The 17,444-nt window shown below is 44.9% G+C and overlaps 1 protein-coding gene and 1 long non-coding RNA gene across 3 annotated transcripts; both read left to right on the top strand.

The window, feature by feature from the left end:
- The first annotated feature begins 1,072 nt into the window (after positions 1 to 1,072).
- Positions 1,073 to 3,750, top strand: LOC131991472 (uncharacterized). Its single transcript, XM_059356925.1, has 5 exons — positions 1,073 to 1,101; positions 1,211 to 1,391; positions 1,480 to 1,716; positions 2,975 to 3,127; positions 3,218 to 3,750. The coding sequence occupies exons 1-5, from the start codon at positions 1,073 to 1,075 to the stop codon at positions 3,389 to 3,391; spliced, it is 774 nt and encodes a 257-aa protein (XP_059212908.1). The 3' UTR covers positions 3,392 to 3,750.
- A 1,230-nt stretch (positions 3,751 to 4,980) lies between these two features.
- On the top strand, positions 4,981 to 9,077 carry LOC131991713 (uncharacterized). 2 transcript variants are annotated; one of them, XR_009396161.1, is made up of 6 exons: positions 5,188 to 5,203; positions 6,763 to 6,781; positions 7,701 to 7,784; positions 8,108 to 8,152; positions 8,238 to 8,681; positions 8,834 to 9,077. It is a non-coding gene; the product is annotated as an uncharacterized LOC131991713 (long non-coding RNA). The 2 variants fall into 2 exon arrangements; XR_009396160.1 differs by lacking the exon at positions 6,763 to 6,781 and having other exon boundaries at positions 4,981 to 5,203.
- The last annotated feature ends 8,367 nt before the right edge of the window (positions 9,078 to 17,444 follow it).

The raw sequence follows: 17,444 nt of genomic DNA on the forward strand, positions 1-17,444 counted from the left end.
AGCGTTAGCTAACAATGACATCAAATGGCCGGCTAGGTTGAAAGAACACGTTTTCTTGTGGACGAAAGAGTGTGATGCAAAACATGTCTGAGAAGTCTGGGTGACAACATGATGACACATGATGCATTGTTTGGCGTGTTTGTTTATCTTGTATCGGCCAGCACGTTATGAGGAGGGGAGGGGACAGGAACATTTGTGGTAACAGCACCAGCTAACGTTAGGTACAGAGCACCATATACAGGGACTGTCACCCTATAAATTAACCTTATATTAGCTTGTTGCACAACTACACAAAACTATTTTATGAATGTAATCATTTGAGACAGCATGACTAGCAGTTCTGGAGTTGATATGTATGAATACATGTGGTAAAACTAAATCTAACCAATACATATTTTTTATCAGTCTCTTTAGGTTGACTGCATCCAGGCAGTTAACCCTTTGGGCCAGGGGGCATTTGGGGAAGAAGAACAGGATCCTGATTCCAGCCTGTCATCCACTCCATCAGAACTGTTTCCCCCTGGTATATCATGGATTTCAGTATGCTTATGATGATTTAATAAATCATCATAAGCATACTGAAACCCACCGTCTGGCACTTGTCTGCAAAGATGCTGCAGATCAAGTGCCCTACATGAAGACTTTTAGAGAACACCTGCACGATCTGCATATATACTTTAGGAACAGTGCTAATCGCACAGCAGTGCTCAAGGCAGCTGCCACAGTGCTGGGAGTAGACAACCTAAAAGTGACTGTAAGTGAGCTACCCATACAAATAAAACTTAAGTTAACTACACTAATTTTTTATTTATTTGAATGACAACCCTTTCTATTATTCATTAGGAGGTGAAGGATACAAGATGGCTTTCTCAAGACCAAGCCATCTCAAACCTGAGAAGGAGTCTTCCTGCTGTACTGGCAGCACTTGCTGAGGAGGCAGACACCAAGAAAGATCCTGTAGCTAGAGGCCTTTACACGTTCTGTGCCACATACAGATTTGTTGCTGCAGTCCACCTCCAAGCTGACGTTCTTCCCCATCTAAGCCGTCTGTCCAAGCTCTTCCAGAGAGAAGATGTTAACTTTCTGGCGATCAAAGAATATGTAAGTGGCCCCTAAATTGATATTGCCCTAGATAGATATTTTTGGTTGACTCTAAATTAAAACAGCTCTCTTTATATATTTAGGTGCCCTCTACCATTGCGACCATCAGCCACATTAAAGAGGCAGGAGATAAGCAACCTCCAGGCTCACACCTCAGTCACCTCCAGGACACCATCCGCAGTCTCAACACCACGGCGGAGGAAGAAAGGGGGCGACGGAGGGGGGTTGAAGAGCAAGCAGGCAAGCCGGCTGGCCTGAGCAGCCCATTTTGGGCACGTTTCCAGGAAGAGGTATTGATACCACTTAATGTTCTAAATTCAAGATTTCAAACTCCAAAACTCATTTTCAAATATTTATTTTTTGCAATTTGTTCACTAGGTTATGGCTCCATATTTGGAGAAGTTGAAGGCAAGTTTAGAAAGCTGGTTCATAGAGCTGGATCTTCTGGCTGCCTTCAATGTCCTGAACCCAAAAACGTTGATCAACAAGGATCTAGAGGAGACGAGTGTTGCCGACCTGAAGTTGCTCGCCAACCACTTTCCAAGTATTGATGAAGCAGCACTTCTGTCAGAGTGGCTCGGCTTCAAGGTCCTTGTGGCTTCAGGATCTCTCAAGGTGAGTAATGAGACACACACACAGTCAGTCAGTCAGTCAGTCAGTCACACACACTTAGTCAGACAGACAGACAGACAGTCAGTCACACACACACTTATGCTACCTATACACCAGAAGACTTTGAAAAGATTTGGAAAGACTCCCGGAAAACTATCAGCTCACACCTGCTCACGTCTAATGACTAGTGTTGAGAGATTTTAATCCCAGCCTAGTCTCAGACTACGATTCTACAAAGACTGTGAATCTTTCAGGGTAACTGTTTACAAGACTACAACTAGATTCTTTTAGCATTTTTTACCTACCATGCATTTTTTTCCCTCATCATGCTCTTAGTAAAATCTTACAAAATGGAGGAGAAGCAGCTTTTGGCTCGAGCTGCTCTAGTGTGTGCAGTGGTTTGTGTTGAAAAAAAAAAAAAAAAACAATAAAAAGAAGAATAGACGCCACAAAATACCAACCCACAAAGCTGAAAAAGGGTTTCTGTTTCTCTGACATGAAAAGTTGACTATTTTACAGTAAACAAAATAGATATAAGGAAGAATAAAGGAAAGGAAAATGTATAAATGAATTCATGATATACATTTATGCCCTATTTAATTATGTGTTTAATTGAATAGTTATATTTATCAGCTCTTTCAACTCTTATTTAGTTAGGCATACATTAATTATCAATTATTAATTACTTATTTATGTATAGGCCTACATTTATTTATACAATTTAACTGGGTCTGCTTACTGTTCTCTTTACTAAGAAACAGCGCCCCCAAAATCCCGCTTGTGGCCGTAAATATATGACATCACTATATTTTTATTAAGGGCTGAACTTACAAACATTATTGTGATGTTGCTTTTTCCTGTCGAAGTGGTTTTATTGGCCGGTCTGGAGCCGCTCATCTATTGGTTGTTGATTGTGTTACGTCACTGAGACATGCGATTATATCAAACACATTTGATATGATCGCAAACCAAAGACTAGGAAAAGACTGATATGAAACAGAGCGATCGTTTGGTGTAAGCCTAGCATTAGTCAGACAGACAGACAGAGTCAGTCAGTCAGTCAGTCAGTCACACACTTAGTCAGACAGACAGACAGACAGAGTCAGTCAGTCACACACTCTCAAACAGCATGTGCCTTTTTCTTAGGTGTGCAACATTACCAAAAGAGAAAAAAGAGAATGTAAATATGATATGAATTGATGGTGATGAAAAACCCATGGCAACCAGTAACCTGACTCTAACTGTACCTATACTGCTTTAGGACAAGTCTCAGCTGCAGCTCATGCAGGAGATGGCCTCAGAGTTTGATGAACTCCATGGACAATATCCCTTCCTGAGTCAGCTGTCAGCCATTGCACTCACAGTTCCAATATCCAGTGTGAACTGTGAGAGGGACTTTTCTGCAATGAACAGAGTAAAGCCACATTTAAGTTGTTGTTTTAGTTAGTTTTATTTTGTTTAATTGTTCAACTTTTTCTGATTATCCGTATTATTTTGCAAACAGATCAAGACAGACTTGAGGAACAGACTGCAGGGAGCCAGTCTCTGTGCCTGTCTGCGGATCAGCATAAACGGACCTCCAGTGAATGAGATGAACTATGCAAGAGCGCAGGAGCTCTTCTTTGAGAAGCCAAGAAGAATGGCATGCAGTGACAAGTCTTGTCAACTTTGCAAATAGTCAATAGCCAATAAGTGTTCTCTGCTCCTGATTTTTTTCTGTTTCTGTTTTCTGAATTTTCTGTTTGCTTTGTGTGCCAAGTAGGGTTGCCAACCGTCCCTTGAAAAACGGAATCGTCCCGTATTTAGAAACAAAAGCACCCCTCCCGTATTGAGGTGAAAAGGGACGCACTTTGTCCCGTATTATTGTGACAGTCAAAAAATAGTCGGTAAATGCCAATGAAAATTTAATAACAGGGCGCTTTATATGTAAACTTACGGTAAACTTGTTCCAAGGCCCCGTCCTGCTCTGTGACCAATGAACTGACAGCATATTCACACACGAGTATGACGATACAGAATACGCTCATCCCATTGGTCGAGGAGAAGATAGCAGAAGACAACAAAGCAGCATGCGTAGGTGACAGTGACACAGACGCCGACACTGCTTTACGGGGCGCTACACCTTCGAGCAGCAATGTGTCTAGTACCCCTCCGAGAAAAAAACAGAAAAGGATGCAAAAATACTGAAGAATGGGTAAAAGGAAGCACCTGGGTGGAAAAAGTGCGTGATAACATCTATAAAGCACACTGCACGTTGTGCCGGCGCTCTTTTTCCTTAGTCCATGGTGGACTGACTGATCTGAAACAACATGCTTCCAGTACTGCGGTCACGCCATCTGCACTTTAAATTTTAGTGCGCAATTACATTGCACTTTACGGCCCTGTCAGCTGCATGACTCCAAAATAGCCATTCAATTGTATTCATGCTGCTCCAATAAAATAAATACATCAATTTGTTATCAGCAAACTCCAGTGCATTCTTGAAGACCAGGTCCCCATGTGTTCATGACATGAATTTAATGCCTTTTTACTGAACCAATTTGGAATTATGGAATGCTATAAGCTTCCAAAATGGCCATTCAATTGCATACATGCTGCATTTTAAAAGCCAACTAAAGGAGTGAATCAAATTGTTATCAGCAAACTCCACTACATCTTTGAAAAACAGGCTAATTGTTATTTTGTGTTAAAGTGAATTGCTGGATAATCATTTGTTTTCTATGTATTCATGTCACACAAAAATATGCATCTAATTCAATTCAGGTTCGAGCCAAATTGTTAAAAAATCATTTTACCTACAAAAAAGGGGCTAAAAAATTCCACCACACCAGGATGGGTGAAGGCAATCTGGTCGGCCGGCCCTGCCAATGAAGTGTCCCTTATTTATTTTTTCGGGGAGTTGGCAACCCTAGTGCCAAGGGTTCCCAAACTTATTAGGCCATGAACCCAAAAATAAACAGTTCGTGTTTTCCATCATCATGTTTGTGTGTTTGTTGTTAAGCAACTTCTCTCATATTTTGAGAGCCAAAAATAATAATTGATTAAGCATCTTCTCTTTAATTTTGAGGGCAAAAATAATAATTGAACAAGCTAAGTAATGAATTAATTGATCCTTTTTTTTTGCCGAGAACGGTTCTCGGCAACCGTTCTCGGGTGGAACTCCCCCACTCACCTCCCCCCCCTGGCCAAAGTTTTTTCCTGCAGGAAACCCTGCTTATGATTGTTGCATGAACTTGATTGGCATTCTGAGGGATGTTGAACATAATGATATTAATGTCACATTCTTTTAGAAGCCAGGGTATTATTCTTCTGTGACTATCAAAAGTATCAATATGCAGTTACTTCTAACATTTATGTGCCGCGGAACAGCGGTTGGGAATCACTGGATTGGAGCACAGTTATGGGGCGAATCTGATTGGCTCCTTGTGTTTTGGCTTGATGTAAATCCTGTCCGCTGGCGGGACTCGGCTTCTCTGGCTTTTCGTCTGAGGTAAGAAGACGTGTTTTGCTAGCATACTACCATTACAATTGTGCATTACAATGTTAGCATTTTCATATTTGAACTATACTTTTAAACTACTGTCGAAAATTTTGTGAAATGTAGTTGCAAGTTATTTGAGTTTCATTTGGACGATGTTTGTCATTTAACTTAGGTCTGAGCTAGCGCTCTCTAGCGAGCTAGCTTTAGCATCATGTCGAAGCAATTTTTAAATGGTCCGTCGGGCAGAATATCTTCACAGTTACTCCATGTTGCAGTTACCATGATGCTAACAGTTGTTATAACAGTAGATGTGTCTGGTGTTAGCAAACACTATTGATTCTAAGAGTGCATTGCATAGTTTGACTGATGTGATGCTACTGAGAGACAGCCTATAATGCATTGTGGGTTGATAATCTAGGCCACAACAGTTTATGATTGCTGTGTTTTGTCTTGTGTCTATCTGGGAAGGTGTCATTATGCTAATAATAATAATATAATAATGCTAAAAAATTGCTAGCTTATGCTATTTTCCTTGATTAATGTTGTCTAAATGCCATTTTTAATGTAGGGGTTGTGTACAATGTTGGCCTGACTAATTTTTTAATTAACTGTGATATAGCTCCTTTGTATGTGGATTTTGATGGTAGCTTCTTGATAATAGTCCTGTTTTTTGTGAGGATGTTTTGGTATTCTTATGTAATAAGGTGTAATAGTAATACCAATGTCATACTCATCAATGGCTAAATTTGAACATTTGGTGTATTTGGATAATATTAAACTGAAACTCATGTCACTTGGTAATGAGAGGTTAAAAAGAAAAGATAATCATGGGGATATACATTTAACCATGGAGTCAGGGCTGTAAAAAAAATACTGTAATGATGAACTGGTAGTTTACTTCACCATTTAAGATTTACATTGTGTCAATGTTACTCACTACTGTTAGCAGACTATTACCCAAACTATTACCATTTCTTTTTTCCAATTTGTCATGTTAACTGGTACCTGAAGTATGTGCTCCTGTGACTAATATTGATGTACTCTGTGTGTGTGTGTGTGTGTGTGTGTGTGTGTGTGTGTGAGAGAGAGAGAGAGAGAGAGAGAGTGTGTGTGAGTGAGAGAGAGATTTATTGGAAGTTGAAAATGTAGGCTTAAACAGCTTTGGATAAATGTGTGTGTGTGTGTGTGTGTGTGTGTGTGTGTGTGTGTGTGTGTGTGTGTGTGTGTGTCCTCAAGTGGTGCTGTGAAGCATTTTCGTTGTAGGCTTTAATCCTGTTTTCTTCTGATATTAATACTGCAGTACTATTTTGATAATAGAGGTTATTATGTAATAAGGTGTATTTGTAATAACAGAGTCATAGCCATTAATGGCTTAAATTTAGTATAGGGTGCATTTGGGTACTATTACACTGAAAGCTTTTGAAAGTATTCGCCACTATTATCAGATTATTAGCTAACTATTACCATGGTGTTACCGAGCTGTGGTGTCAATAGAATTATCAACCTATCCATTCAGATTCATCTTCTTTGCAAGCTTTAATCCTGTTTTTCACCTCACAAATTTACAGCTTGACCATTTATTTACTGGTGAGTGTTTGTCAAAGACTGTTATTAACATAAACTACTTTCATAAATTATGTTTTTGGTTTTTTTTAACCCTTGTGTGGTCCTCCCATCGACTATTTTTTTTTTTTAACCCTTGTGTGGTCCTCCCATCGACTATATACCCATGGTCCTCAGGGGTCAAAAAGGATCCCATGACACAAGACTGTTTTTAGGACATGTAGAAAAAAAATATTACCGCCTTTTTAAAAAAAAAAATAATTTTATCATTTAAGGCAACTCATGCCCCAAAGATTAATTGATTGATATGTAATTTTCATAATTTTTTCTTTATTATTGGTCAATTTTAGTCAAATATTCAAAATTAGGCCTCATTTCAAGAGAGAAAAACCCTGAAAAAAAAAAAACCCTGAATACTTTTTTCAATAGTAACAGTGGAAAAAAAGAATTCTTGATTGGAATGCACAGAGTAGGTCATGTCAACTTTTAGTGAAACTTATGTTTTGATATTTGTATATTTGAATAAAATTGACCAATAATAATGAAAAAAAAAAATGAAAATGAAATGTAATTTTTTTGGGTCATGGGTTACCTTAAAAGGTGAAAAAAAGTAGGTAATATTTTTTTCTACATTTCCTAAAACCAGTCTAATGTCATGAGGTTCTTTTTGACCCCTGAGGACCATGGGTGCTATACAAATGTATAAAACACGTAAAAATGTATGAAGAAAGTTAAAATTATCTATAAAGGATGCAGAGGGGCACATATGCTGAAAAATTTGCTATGTTTCTACAGGTGCTATGTGTGTATTTATTTCAAATGATTATATTCAGCTTCATACTGATTTTTATGAATAAGTGATACATTAATTCAGTTATTTAAAACATTAATAATACATTATTGTTACATTGCTGCAATGCTCACGGTTGTCATCCTGTTCTAGATAAACACTACTTCACCAAAGAGACTTGAGTATCCAATTCTTCGTTGACCTTCAGCATTCAGTTGTTTGTCTTCACCTTTTCAGGTAAGCAATTTTAAAAAAATGCTTTTGTAATGTTGAGAAACACTGAAATTATTATTAATAAAGAACTTTCAACCACTGTTCTGTGATGTCATGTAAAGTGATATACAAATATAGTGTATTTGGGAAAATCAATATTATTAGTATTATTCATGTATTTATTTATTTTTAAATCAGAGAATGGGGGGAAAATAGATTATTAGTACAAAAACTAGTAAAAAAAAATTGGTAACAATAATGTTCATTCATTAATTGACGCTTGGTCAAACTCTCATCTAATTAAGTATTGCTGTCTCATTAACATGTTGTATTTATTTATTTTGTAGGCTAAAACCTGAGAAGCCATCATCATGTTGTTGTTTCACACCAGAGTAAGTATTTCACATTATTCAGATTTTTCAGCATGTGGTTCTCAATATATAGGATAAAAGTCACTGTATTTTCTGACTTTTCCAGGTTTCCTGTGTCCAGCATCTTCAAGACAGACTAAGCGAACTTTTCATATTTTTTGCACATTTATATTTAGGTTAGGTTAGGAGTAGGTTTGGTTTATAGTAGAGTATTTAGTTTGTATAGTTTAGCTTTGTATGCTAGTCTAGGGACAGTTAAGTTAGCACATTAATTTAGTTCAAATCACTCACAGTTGCATATTATTGTTACAATTGTGTTATTTTGTGAGTTTTTGTTGTACGGGCTATTGTATATTGCAGGACCAAGTGAGACGAGGAAGACCACTGCTTCCACTGCGCTCAGAAAGTGCGTTGGACAAGTCTCGACCTTGCATATCCTGTCTCACTTAGCCCAACCACTTCCGAACATGGGGTACCTCAAAGACCTCCGTCAACCAGCCGGCTGTGGATGATGGATAACGCACCCACAACTCCTTCTCCAGTCTACAAGGTATGGGTTTGTTTTTTTCCCCATCACAGTGGACACAGACATGGCCTGATAATACAATCTGCTGTTTTAACTACTTCCTTTGAATAATAAAATATTAATTCACAATTGAGTATTTATAATGTATGAATAAATTTGGTATTGTGTGTCATCAGGTTCTGAAAATACAGACACCCCCACAGTCCAAGAACAGCTGGATGACCTCTGGACCCACTTGCCCCGTTCACCAGTTGAAAAGATAGGCTTTAAAAAAATTTTTAAATTGTTAATTCTGCACAAAGTGATACACAAAACATTGCATGTATTCCATTTCAACAAACACAAACATGAAATGTATATTTAAATACATGACTTAATGCAAATCAATCATACTAAACATCATCTTCTTTTTTTTTTAAACCAACCATTGCACGCGGAGAGGTTACATCTTGATGGTAACTTTTTAGATTAACAAAACTTTTGTGAGATTTGTATTGTTGTTTCTGGGGAGGGAGCGGAGAGGGTAAGTCTAAACATTGCATGCAAGAGACCAACACCGGCGTCTCAGGGGAAAGCTATCTGTATACACAACTATCAATCTAATTGGTTGCTTCAAAATTTTACGATAGTTTTGCAATTCCTGACCCAGAGAGAAGCACATCAAACAACAAAAAAAGCAATGGTAGATTTTCAAGGCCTTTCAATGACATTAACATTATTTTCAATGACATTCATTTTGCAATTAACTTTAGTTTTATCTTCTAAAACATAACTATAATGACATTCAAATGTAGATTACCACAAACACAATAATAAACTTCAAGTCTCATTGGATAAAATAAAAAATTATTGACAGTCCTGAAATGATAAAAATCCTTAATAAGCCAACATTAATAATATATTAATTTCAGGTGAAATATTAATTTTTTACTTTAAATTCAAATCTCATTTAAAGAAATTGATACTATATAGTATTTTTCATATGAAATTATGTAAAAACAAAGAGAAAAGAAAAAAGATAAGTCCAAAACTAAAAAGTGGTCTTCCTCATCTCGCATGGTCTCAGGAGCAGTCGCCGGTTCGCATGGTCTCGGTGGCAGTCGCCGGTTCGCATGGTCTCAGCGGCAGAGTTACTGGTTCACATGGTCTCAGAGGCAGAGTTACTGGTTCACAGGGTCTCAGCGACAAAGTTACTCGTTCACATGGTCTCAGCGGCAGAGTTACTGGTTCACATGGTCTCAGCGACAGAGTCACCGGTTCACATGGTCTCTCAGCAACAGAGTCGCCGGTTCGCATGGTCTCGGTGGTAGTCGCCGGTTCGCATAGTCTCAGTAGCAGTCGCAGGTTCGCATGGTCTCAGTGGCAGTCGCCGGTTCACATGGTCTCAGAGGCAGAGTTACTGGTTCGCATGGTCTCAGCGGCAGAGTTACCGGTTCACATGGTCTCTCAGCGACAGAGTCGCAGGTTCGCATGGTCTCAGTAGCAGTCGCAGGTTCGCATGGTCTCAGTGGCAGTCGCCGGTTTGCATGGCCTCAGTAGCAGTCACCGGTTCACATGGTCCCAGCGGCAGAGTTAGTGGTTCACATGGTCTCAGCGACAGAGTCATCGGTTCACATGGTCTCAGCGGCAGAGTTACTGATTCACATGGTCTCAGCGACAGAGTCACCGGTTCACATGGTCTCTCAGCGACGGTCTCAGTGGCAGTCGCCGGTTTGCATTGTCTCAGTGGCAGTCGGCGGTTCGCAGGGTCTCGTCCGTGAAAAATAGAAGCTCTGCGCAAGTTTTGCCAGGGCTGATGGATGGCGGTGCGACGACGGACTCCCTACGCAGCGGATCTGGAGTCGGTGGAACCTCACACAGTGATTGTAATGAATCCGTATTGGCTCCGCCGACGGATCTGCAACCATTATGCATGAAGTGGAATTTAGGGGTAACAGGATGTAGTCTGGTTGTCATGATCCGCTCCTGGCTTTCCATCCCCACTGCCTGTCTGCTAGTACTTTTCCACTCACCTGCCAGCCACTCCCACCTATCACTGCAACCACATTCACCTGTGCTCCCTCACCTGATCATCTGCCAGCCACTCCCACCTAATCAGTGCTACCACCTTCACCTGTGTTCCCTCACCTGATTTATACCCACTCCTTCCCCTCAGTCCTTGCCAGATTGTCTTCAGCAGCATGCTAAGCTCTCGCGCGTTTTTTCCCGGATTGCTTCCTTGGTATCGACCCTGCCTGTCCCTGACCTATCCTCGTCGTCTCTGCCCAGGTAACCTGATCTGCATTCCGTCCCTGACTACTCTGCCTGCTCGCCCCTTGTCTGTTTCCTGCCTGCTGGATTCCCTCCCCGGAGGTCTCCGCTGGGAAGTGGGACTGATTGGCTTCACTCTGTGTGTGATCTGTTACCTGTGTACCGGCTGTGGATTTTTGCAAACCTGTCTGAGCAATAAACTGTTTAACTGTTCCAACACTGGTCTCAGTCTGTGCTGTTCTTGGGTCCAACCTCACACCCATTACAGTACAATCTGGCCAGAAATGGACCCAGCTCAGATTGATGATCGGATTTCCCGTATGGAGGACATGTTAAATCAGCTGATTGCTGCATCTGCAGCTGCCTCCGCACAGAATCAGCAAGTCCTGGCACAAGTGCAGCGTGACATGGCGAACATCCACGCCCGCACCCAGTCCCTGGGGGTACCTCCTGCTTCGCCGGGGCCCAGATCTTCCTCATCAGCTTCGGCAAGCGCTGCTGCTCCGCCACCTGTTCCTCTCCCTCCAGTCCGTGAGCCTAATGTTGGAGCACCTGAGCGTTACGATGGCGATCCTGTCACCTGTAACGCCTTTCTCTGCAACTGCTCCATAATTTTTTCCCTGCAGCCACTTACCTTTTCCTCCGAAGAAGCCAAGGTGGCCTATACAATCAACCACCTCACTGGGCGAGCGCGTCTGTGGGGCACTGCAGAATGGCAGAGGGGGACTCCTGTCTGCCGCTCTTTCCCATCCTTTGCCGACGAGCTCAGGAGGGTCTTTGGTACCGGACCTCTTGGAGCCGACGCTGGACGAGAGCTATTGGATCTGGTCCAGGGGAGCCGCTCGGTCACGGACTATGCCATAGACTTTCGGACCAAGGCCCCCCTGTGTGACTGGAACCCAGCCGCTCTCCGCGACGTCTTTATGCGGGGGCTGGCCGGGTACGTCAAAGATGAGCTGGTAGCTTATGACCCACCGCCAACTCTGGAGGGTCTAATCGAGCTCGCCACCCGTCTCGACCTGCGCATCCAGGCACGCAGGAGGGAGAGACGCTCCGAGTTCCAGTCACGTTCTGCCCGGCTGCACAGGTCCGCTGACTCCAATCCTCCAGCAGCCTCTGCCTCCACCTCGTTAACCTCATCTACTCCTGTAAGCATGGGGGATCCAGAGCCTATGCAGCTGGGACGCACCCGTCTCTCACCCGAAGAGAGGGAGAGAAGGCAGAGACTGAATTTGTGTATGTACTGCGGCCAGCCAGGACACTTTGTCAGCCGGTGTCCAGTAAAAGCCAGAGCTCACCAGTGAACGGAGGCATGCTGGTGAGCTCCATCGATGGTTCCGCCTCCTCTAAAAGACCCAGCCTCACCGCCGAGTTTCTGCTGCCTTCCGGTTCCCACTCCATTGCAGTCCTCATCGACTCAGGGGCTGACGGTAGCATTATGGACAAGGCCCTCGCTCTTCGGCTGGGTCTCCGCCCAGAGAGACTGCCATCGCCGATCTCAGCCAGCGCCCTGGATGGACATGTACTGGGGAAGGTGACGTTCCAAACCAACCCTGTGCGCATGCTTCTGCCAGGGGGTCACAGTGAGGTCATCCAGTTCCTGCTCCTGTCCACACCAAGCCAGCCTGTCATCCTGGGGTACCCCTGGCTTTGCCTGCACAACCCCAACATTAATTGGACTACCTGTTCCATCCGGGAGTGGGGTGAGACCTGCCAGCAGACCTGCCTTCGAACACCGTCACTGTCACCAGCTTCTCCTGTTCCTGTTCCTACCCCAGATCTCACCGGAGTTCCAGAAGATTATCATGACCTGAAAGAGGTGTTCAACAAGGCTAAGGCAACCTCTCTGCCACCTCACCGCCCCTATGACTGTGCCATAGACCTACTCCCTGGCACTTCGCCTCCCAAAGGACGCTTGTACTCTCTCTCTGCCCCTGAGAGAGAGGCCATGGTGGAGTACATACAAGACTCCCTAGCGGCAGGGATCATCCGTCCTTCATCTTCACCTGCTGGAGCGGGGTTTTTCTTTGTGGAAAAGAAGGACAAGTCTCTGCGGCCCTGCATAGACTATCGTGGTCTCAATGATATGACTGTCAAGAACCGCTATCCCCTCCCACTCCTCTCCACCGCTTTTGAACTGCTCCAGGGGGCAACCGTGTTCTCCAAGCTCGACCTGAGAAACGCCTATCATCTGGTTCGCATCCGGGAGGGGGATGAGTGGAAGACGGCCTTCAACACACCTACAGGGCATTATGAATATCTTGTGATGCCCTTTGGTTTGACCAATGCCCCGGCTGTCTTCCAAACTTTGGTTAATGACCTGCTCCGGGATATGCTGAACAGGTTTGTCTTTGTTTACCTGGATGACATCCTGATTTTTTCTCAGAACCTAGAGGAGCACGTCACCCACGTCAGATCTGTTCTCCGCCGCCTCCTGGACAATTCCCTCTATGTCAAGGCCGAGAAATGTGAATTTCATGTACCCTCAGTCTCCTTCTTAGGGTACATAATTGCCAAAGACTGTTTGCAAATGGACCCGACTAAGGTCTCAGCGGTGACTTCCTGGCCAGTCCCAGAGACACGCAAGCAACTGCAACGATTCCTAGGATTCGCCAACTTCTACCGGCGTTTCATCAGAGGTTTCAGCTCCATTGCCTCTCCTCTCTCGGCCCTCACCTCATCCAAGACATCCTTCCGCTGGACTGACGAAGCACAAGGTGCCTTCGACACTCTCAAGACTCGCTTCTCCACTGCGCCCATCCTCCAGATCCCCGACCCTGAGCGCCAGTTCATTGTGGAAGTGGACGCATCCAGTGTGGGGGTGGGGGCGGTTCTGTCTCAGCGATCCAGCATCGATCAGAAAGTCCATCCCTGCGCCTTTTTCTCCCGCCGCCTAACTCCTGCTGAAAGGAACTATGACATTGGTAATCGGGAGCTCCTGGCAGTGAAACTGGCCTTGGAGGAGTGGCGGCACTGGCTAGAGGGAGCCAAGGTGCCATTCACCGTGTGGACTGATCATCGCAACCTGGAATATATTCGATCTGCCAAGAGACTGAATTCCAGACAGGCCCGCTGGTCACTGTTCTTCGACAGGTTCAACTTCACACTGTCCTATCGACCCGGGTCTCGTAACATCAAGCCGGATGCACTTTCCCGACAGTTTCCTGAGTGTCCAGATGAAGCAGTTGAACCCTCCACCATCGTCCCAGCCTCCTGTCTCGTTGCTTCTGTCACTTGGGAGATAGAGGAGAGGGTGCGGGCGGCCACTGAAGACCAGCCTGGTCCTAGTTCCTGTCCCCCTGACCGTTTGTTTGTGCCGGCTCACCTCCGCTCTGATGTGCTCCAGTGGGGGCACGCTTCCCGACTCACCTGTCACCCTGGCATCCAGCGGACCCATGACTTCCTGCAGCAGCGCTTCTGGTGGCCATCGCTGGAGGAGGATGTCCGTGGCTATGTCAACGCCTGTCCTGTGTGCAACCAGAATAAGACATCTCGTCACCCACCAGCTGGCTTCCTGCACCCATTGCCTGTTCCTCATCGCCCATGGTCACACATCTCTTTGGACTTTGTTACTGGTCTACCTACATCCAAGGGCCACACTGCAATCCTTACAGTTGTGGACCGTTTTAGCAAGATGGTCCACTTCATTCCCCTTCCCAAGCTTCCCTCTGCCAAAGAGACAGCTGAACTGGTCATCCAGCACATCTTTCGCCTCCATGGACTTCCCACTGACATTGTCTCTGACAGGGGGCCCCAGTTCACGTCCATGTTCTGGAAGGAATTTTGCAGTCTGGTTGGGGCTTCGGTCAGCCTGTCCTCCGGCTTCCATCCCCAGTCTAATGGACAGACAGAGAGAAAGAACCAGGACCTGGAAACCAGTCTTCGCTGTTTGACCAACCACAACCCTGCTTCCTGGTCTGAGCAGCTTGTCTGGGTGGAATATGCCCACAATTCCCTCACCTGCTCCTCTACTGGTCTTTCCCCCTTCCAGTGTGCCTACGGGTATCAGCCTCCACTGTTTGCCAACCAAGAGAGGGAGGCTGCCTGCCCATCAGTGCAAGCTTTTGTTCACCGTTGCCGACGCACCTGGGAGCGGGCACGCACCGCTCTCCTCAGATCTGCTGACCGCTATGCTGCTGCCGCCAACAAGCACCGCATACCTGCTCCCGCCTACCAAGTTGGCCAGAGGGTCTGGCTCTCCACCCGTGACCTGCCCCTCAAGGTGGAGAACCGCAAGCTGTCTCCCAAGTTTGTCGGGCCCTTTCCCATCTCCCGCATCATCAACCCAGAGGCAGTACGTCTTCGGCTTCCCCAGTCCATGAAGATCCACCCTACATTCCATGTCTCCAGGATCAAGCCAGTCCGAGAGAGTTCTCTGGTTCCTCCCATGCCGCCTCCTCCGCCTCCTCAGCTCATTGATGGTGGTCCTGTGTATGCTGTCAGGCGCCTCCTTCGCTCTCGTCGCCGTGGACGTGGCATGCAGTATCTGGTTGACTGGGAGGGGTACGGTCCGGAGGAGCGTTCCTGGGTGCCAGCTCGGTTTATTGTGGATCCTCGCCTCATTTCTGACTTTCATCGTCTGCATCCTGACCAGCCTGCCCCGTCCTCTCTTCCGCCTTCTGCAGGTTCCCCTGCGGAGGGGTCGTCTGATCCCCTGGTGGATGGGGGCACCGATGTGGCTGCCTCTTCCTGCTCATCTTCCTCTTCTATTGAGCAGGATGTCGACTCTGGGGACTCTGAGGAATTTTAGCCCTCCTCCGGACCCCCTCCACCCTCCCGGCTCGGTCTGGGACGTCTGGAGCCGTCCCTTGCCGGGGGGGGTACTGTCATGATCCGCTCCTGGCTTTCCATCCCCACTGCCTGTCTGCTAGTACTTTTCCACTCACCTGCCAGCCACTCCCACCTATCACTGCAACCACATTCACCTGTGCTCCCTCACCTGATCATCTGCCAGCCACTCCCACCTAATCAGTGCTACCACCTTCACCTGTGTTCCCTCACCTGATTTATACCCACTCCTTCCCCTCAGTCCTTGCCAGATTGTCTTCAGCAGCATGCTAAGCTCTCGCGCGTTTTTTCCCGGATTGCTTCCTTGGTATCGACCCTGCCTGTCCCTGACCTATCCTCGTCGTCTCTGCCCAGGTAACCTGATCTGCATTCCGTCCCTGACTACTCTGCCTGCTCGCCCCTTGTCTGTTTCCTGCCTGCTGGATTCCCTCCCCGGAGGTCTCCGCTGGGAAGTGGGACTGATTGGCTTCACTCTGTGTGTGATCTGTTACCTGTGTACCGGCTGTGGATTTTTGCAAACCTGTCTGAGCAATAAACTGTTTAACTGTTCCAACACTGGTCTCAGTCTGTGCTGTTCTTGGGTCCAACCTCACACCCATTACACTGGTACTCCCCACCAGGTTATAATTTTGTTGGTGAGTGACCTCTCCAAGGGTGTAATAGGCCATAAATACAACAGAGTACACATTACCTCTGGAACTCCATGGGAAAAAGCCCATGAAATCCCAGGGTCTTTCTGAAGCTGCAATTTCCCTGCTTTTCTTAATTTGTATTATAAGCAGAGCTGAGCCCAATCAACACCTATATACCAAAGCACTGTTTTATAGGTCTTGTATTTTTTGAAGATATCCTGATATTGAATTCCCATTAAACATTCCAGGAAGGAGTTCTCAGAGACATCCTGGTATGTAGATGGTTTCATCTGAAGGAGTTCCAAGATGGCACAGCGGATGGCAGCTTCAAAACATGGATCACCTCGTTCCACGACGCTGGACTGCACTATGAGAGGGCACGAATATCAAGCCTTTGTGGGATCACTATGAACGCCCTAAGGCGAAAAGCTGGGACAGATCTTTCCGGCAATATAGCGGGACATTTGCAGGACGTCACTATGAAAGAGGCTTCTTTACCTTCTCTGATATCTGACTTCCAGCGCCGATAAAGTGACATCTGTAAGTAAATACCCCAGTCTTCGCATCTTCTCACTGGCTCCCTGTTAATTTTCGTATTGATCTTAAGATTTTTTTGTTTGTTTTTAAAGCTTTGAATGGACTGACCCCATAGTACATCAAGGACCTCATCCAAATCTATACTCCAGCGCTCAAATTAAGGTCCGAGGGCCAGCTCCAGCCCGTGGTGCCCAGAGCGAGATTTAAAACCGGGGGGACAGGGCTTTCTCTGTGGTGGGCCCCAGACTTTGGAATGCCCTCCCCCTCCATGTCCCAACAGCCCCCACGGCCCTCCCTGGCTTTTTAACTTTGTGTGAGTTTTGTGGTCCTCTGTGTCTTTTATTTCTTTTACTACTTCAAACTACGTCTTTTATTTCTTTTACTATCTGTTTGATTTTATCGTTTTATTTAAAGCATCATTTTAGAGTAATACACTTTTTATTTATTGCTGATTGTTATATGGAAATGTTTGTTTTATTGTTGATTCTATGTACAGCACTTTGGAGATGTTTTTGTTGTTAAATGTGCTATACAAATAAAGTGGATTGGATTGAAGTAAAATCATGTAGAGTGGTTGTCT

This window comes from Centropristis striata, chromosome 18 (assembly GCF_030273125.1).
Source record: "Centropristis striata isolate RG_2023a ecotype Rhode Island chromosome 18, C.striata_1.0, whole genome shotgun sequence".
In the NCBI taxonomy this organism is placed as follows: domain Eukaryota; kingdom Metazoa; phylum Chordata; class Actinopteri; order Perciformes; family Serranidae; genus Centropristis; species Centropristis striata.